The sequence below is a fragment of the Hippocampus comes genome, unplaced genomic scaffold, assembly GCF_001891065.2.
Source record: "Hippocampus comes isolate QL1 unplaced genomic scaffold, H_comes_QL1_v1.1 scaffold185, whole genome shotgun sequence".
Lineage (NCBI taxonomy): Eukaryota > Metazoa > Chordata > Actinopteri > Syngnathiformes > Syngnathidae > Hippocampus > Hippocampus comes.
The window spans coordinates 522,282-527,426 of record NW_017805931.1 but is presented as its reverse complement, the minus strand read 5'-3'; the positions used below and the strand labels follow the sequence as shown (position 1 = coordinate 527,426).

Here is a 5,145-nt window from a genome sequence, read left to right as displayed (position 1 = left end):
GGGTTAAGGGGAGGGGTGGGGGGGGGCCAAATAGTCCAACACGCTCGCCTGCCTTGTATAGAAGACGACAAAGTCGAGTGTACATTTTGTTTGCTAACATTTTCAGTGATGTTTATATGATATTGATGGGATGATTGAGCTTTCTACGCTGTCGTCGCTTCACGCGCATGGAAGCTAGGAAAGGTAAACAGAAATCAAAAAGTGTTACAGTACATCGTGTAAATAATCTTCAAAGGCACGTTTTGCGCGTCCCATTTTGCACTCCTTCAAACAATTTGGAAACACACACAGAAAAACAAACAAAATTGCGCAGAGGTCGGGCGGATCAGGTCAGGTCAGCTGGGTACCCTTTCCGGGCCGGGTCCTTTCCCCAAAGATGGATGGGCGGGCGGACGCGTCGCTACTTGAGTGCTTCTTCCAACTTTTTGTTTACTTTCTGGATTCCTGTGGCCAGGTTGTGGTCCCGTGTGTGCGTGTGTGTGCGTGTGTGTGCGTGTGTGTGCGTGTGTGTGTGTGTGTGTGTGTGTGTGTGTGTGTGTGTGTGTGTGTCACGGTGCTGTGTGGAACACTGGCGCCCCCTGGAGGCAGGAAGGCGCTCAGGTGTGCATCGATTTCCCAGTTTGTCACTGATGTGAATGTGGAGTAGCTGCTGTGTCGTGACTGCAAATAAACCTCATCCTTTTTACAAGATACGCTTGAGCATCTTCAGATTTAACCAGTTTAACAATCCAGTCCTGATTTCTGGGTTCGGCCACATGATGTCGGCTGGCAATGCGAGCCTGAGGACACTTTGACCGCAGATACAGGACAAACCGGCTTAAACCTCAGATGGATAAAAACGGTCTGATTAATCTGCTCAATTCTTGTTCCACCAGGGCAATGTTCATCCGAATCCCAAACCTTTTGCTTTTTTTTTTTTTCTTCAGTAACAAGACACAAACTCAAAGACACACTTTAATTATCGCTTGTCAGCATAACAAAACATTTTTTGGGGGCGGGGGGGCTAACAGTTGTAGGTTAACTTTTAGAGGACTTTGACGTGAAGACTGTGTCATTGAGCCCTTCTCGGTTTCGGGCGATCTCCACAGCGAAGAACTGGATCCTGGTGGCTGGAATAACAACAGGAAAGCTTATGAAAGATAGGAGTGACTCACAATCCCTTCGGAGTGATTACAAAGGCATCAGTCAGAAGTGGATTTGGACAAAATGACGATGCAACTAAATTGGCGCACCCACCGAAGATGGTGTTCTCTTCAGTGTAGTCCTTCTGGCAGTCCAGTCGCAGCAGAGTCCCGTAGTTGAAGTCTTCCACCAGGCCTTCGTAGCGGTTACAGAAGGGCCGCCATCTCTGGACACAAACCAAACCACCGATTCACAAGTAGGCCACTGCGATTCTGATTTGAATACACTTTCCCACTATCAATTTAAGAAAAGCAAAATGACATTATTCTGTTTGCTTCTTGTCCCCCCACAAATCCAGGTATCTTAAAATGGTGGTCAGCCGTCCGAGTGAATAAACATGGCCGACCTCTTTGGCCTCCGCCGACTTGAGTTGGTCCGGGTGGAGCACTTTGATATCCAGGTCCTCAAAGGTTTCCCTGAAGGTGGAGTAGATGTCATCATCCATCTTGGTCAACTTCAGGAACTTGGGATCCACTGAAGAGATGAGCTGAATGACAATGACAACAAAAACTCTTCAAGGTCTTCAATGTCATCGGCGCTTTCCTGCCGTCCTGGCGTCGATGCTCACATTGAAATAAACCTCGGCGTGGTTGTAGGCCTTCATGGCCCACATGACTTCCAGACGCTCCTGAAATGCAAAGTGGACGTCAGCTTCGCCTTCATGGCCGGCAAACGTGATGATGAACCTCACCACCATACTCACATCGTTCCCATACGCCTCGGCGGGGAGTGACAGAGCGTGTGCGGCGGCTGAAGCTCCGTCCGGACCCTGAGGATGGAAAATGACTTCAGCCTGACATCATCAATCAGAGGTAGGAAATGATTACCAAATATGCCATTGATTCATTGGACAAAAGTTGATGATGTGCTTCCAAACGCAAAGGCATGCATGTGATCTGCAGGTGGATTTGTTTTGGTCACATGGGGTCACCGTTCTCATGTTTGACAATGTATTATCTGTGACTTTGGGTACGTATGGCTTTTGGACTGGTGGGTGATGTGGGCGTCAGTGTTGACCTGCTGCTCACTCCTTACCCCATTAGCCGGTATGCTCGAGATCCATTTGTTTACTTGGCCCCCCACCATTTCACAATAATGTGAGGCCTGTTTTTGACTACTTGTGGGGGGCAATACACTTAGTTTTAGGTAGCAGTTCAAAGCCATACTAAGTTACCGAACAACTTTACCAAACTGCAGACGCACTGTTATGTAAATAGTTTTAAGTAGATTCATTGGATTGTTGAGCTTTCTTTTTAAGGTGTGGAATGATTCCAAACTTTGGAAATTGTGTCTTTTACGCACTTTTTCCTACTGTCTCACCATTTTTCCAAACAGAGTTAGAAGTGAGAAAAGTGATACCCGAAAATCTTCAAGCTGTTTTTCCCAATCGCCATTTGAAAAAGCAAGGTAAGGAAGGATCCTCGGGTTTCCCGGTGGGCGATGTGGAGGTACAGTATGCCTTCAGCACACCACGTGTCGACCTCTCAGCCGGTTAGCATTAGCCACGTTTGCTGCCGAGACCGCGCCATGATTGACCGACCGCCGTCGTGACGCGCCTCGACTTTTTGTGGACACGTTCTGGCCGTTTTGTGGACAATTTGTCGTCTTACCAGAGACGAGAGGCCATCGCTCGACGCCATCTTGCTAGGGGAAAGCTCGTCTATTGAGCGAAGAGATGCGCGAGGAGCAGCCGGATTTAAAGGGGGGGGGGGCGAACGAGAACGACATTCTACGTGTTGTTTTCCTTGACATTGTACACCCTTATTTTTGATTCAACTTGACATTTGAAAGGACAATATGGCAAAATGTGTACATGTAAGTGACTGTAGCCGCTTTTATGTGCGAGCAAACGTCTTCATTTTAATCCAACTTTTACAATTGAGTGACGTCACAGATTTGACCCGCCCCAAATTGTCTCGTTGATCATAATTGATTTCATATCCACATTTTGTACCTTTTCAGAAGTGTTTTACGTCAATACAACGTCACATATTTGGACAGGGACTCCTGGGTTCTTATTTATTGACATAACAGACAACACGTAGCATTTATCTGGATTTGTTTCTCAAAAAACAAACAAGACCTGTACATTTCTTACCGTGCTTTTGAATATTCATCTCTTAATTCATCTGGTTCATTTCTTTCTCAGAACATCCCGACTGGACTTCATTCAAAATGTTTTGCTAGTACTTGAATGAAATTAACGACGAATGTTCGGACGAGAACGCTGGTACAGTTTTTTTTTCAACTATTAATTCAGAAACAATGCCAGGGTGACGTCGTAACACTTAAAACGGTGAAAAAGACGAATTATGAAATCAGAATATGGAATTGAAATGAGTCCAAATATGACGTTTTGCGGGCAATTCCCCTTTACTGACTCGAGCAGACGTAACGTCACAACCCCCGCCACCCTCCCTCTCGCGCCGCTGGATGCGGTCACGTGACAGCTGAGCGTCGTTTGTCGCGCGTGCACGAGCCTCGACGTGTGTGTCCGTCCGGATCGGCTCAGGTGAGACCGCTTTTATGCACGCGCGCCTGAATGGGACGTTTTGCATCTTTTTCTTTGCATTTGTGCTCAAGGTCACGTGACGCCCGCGATGCTCTTGATGCGCGCGCGTGCGCACGCATGATTTATCCCGTTATGCCTCATGTAGCGATTTGTCCTGTTTGGGTTCATCCAATCCTTGATCAAGAGACCTATCTCCCCCCCACCCATGATGTATTGTGGATGTACAGTGAGGTTGTGTTTATTGCATGACGAGAGAGGTAAAGAAACAAATGCACTCGACACCAGCCTTTAAGACAACCACACACTGATGGACAATTTATTGGTCTTCCATTAACGATGCTAGCGTGTTTTGCGAATGTGGGAGGACAACAACATGCTAACTACACACAAGCAGGGCTGGAGGCCAGATTTTGTGGCAGAACCTGCAGACTGTGAGGCAAGCGTGCTAGCCACTTGTCTACCCGCTTGTAGGCCCGTCCTCGACGGGAGCTACTCCAGCATCATATCTTTTGGCACTGAGTCATTTAGCGCATTACTATTCCCAGATAGCTCAAGTTACTTCTTCGGTTCACTCTGTGTTCCCACGTTTGTCCTTTACCTTCATAAAATGATAGATGGTCAAACCTGAACTGATAGGACAAATTCGACAGAGAGCGGTTGTGTCCGTCTGGAACGGCCGCAGACTGGGAACGCAGTTCCTGGAGATGCTCATCTTGTAAGCACACATCTCTCCAACATTTGACCGTACATGAGCGGAACGGTGGCACCTTCCAAGTGATATTTGGGTTCAGAACCTGTGAGCCAAGCTGCCTGAGTTGAGCTAAAAACCATTGGGGCTCTGTGCTTTTTAAAATTTATTTATTTTTAAACTAAAGTACACTGGCATCAACTTTTGAACATGTACAAATTTTCTTTGCGACAAGAAAACTGTTTGCGACCGCAACCTTTTGCAACGGCTGAAAACTCTCATAGCACAGACAATTGTCCCATCTTGCTTATCGTACAGAAAACCTCTTCCAACAACTTTTAGGTCCAAAATCCAAAATGTCACACACCTGCCACTCATAACTTGGAGCTTCCCGTTGAATCATTTTTGTGGGTTTCGGCTTCACCTTATGTTAGAGGCAAGCAAAGACGTTCCCACAAAAGCAAAAAAAAGCAAATCGCCACTCTCCTGTGAAAAACGCGTTTCTCCATTTTTTTCATTTCCTATTTTTTTATGTTAATGGATGTCTGAATGTGAGTGAATGAACGCCTTCCTCCCTTGACACATCCATGTGGTTGAATGCGGCCGGTGTGCCTAAAGCAGACGCTTGTTCGGCCGGGTCGGCTACTTCCTGTCGGCCTCCTCTTTCTCATCTTTCTCTCTTCTGCCTCCCCCTCCCTTCTCTGTTTATCAGCTCAGCCAGCCTGGCCGACGCCCTCTGCAAGTATCGCCGTGGTTACAGCAC

The 5,145-nt window shown here is 46.9% G+C and overlaps 2 protein-coding genes across 6 annotated transcripts in view; one reads left to right on the top strand and one right to left on the bottom strand.

The window, feature by feature from the left end:
* Window positions 1-941: 941 nt before the first annotated feature.
* On the bottom strand, window positions 942-2,908 carry pbdc1 (polysaccharide biosynthesis domain containing 1). Its single transcript, XM_019890157.1, has 6 exons — window positions 2,793-2,908; window positions 1,886-1,951; window positions 1,751-1,810; window positions 1,529-1,669; window positions 1,237-1,348; window positions 942-1,109 (listed from the first exon to the last, which is right to left on the bottom strand). The coding sequence occupies exons 1-6, from the start codon at window positions 2,820-2,822 to the stop codon at window positions 1,018-1,020; spliced, it is 501 nt and encodes a 166-aa protein (XP_019745716.1). The 5' UTR covers window positions 2,823-2,908; the 3' UTR covers window positions 942-1,017.
* Window positions 2,909-3,506: 598 nt separating this feature from the next.
* The window catches only part of dmtn (dematin actin binding protein), a 5,553-nt gene continuing 3,914 nt past the window's right edge, over window positions 3,507-5,145 (top strand). For 4 of the 5 annotated variants that reach the window (XM_019890152.1, XM_019890151.1, XM_019890150.1 and 1 more), the window contains exons 1-2: window positions 3,507-3,694; window positions 5,095-5,120. The gene's annotated coding sequence lies outside the window, so the exon portion shown is untranslated. Of the gene's footprint in view, window positions 3,695-4,566; window positions 5,121-5,145 lie in introns of those variants that run through there. The other variant, XM_019890149.1, reaches the window with a different exon arrangement.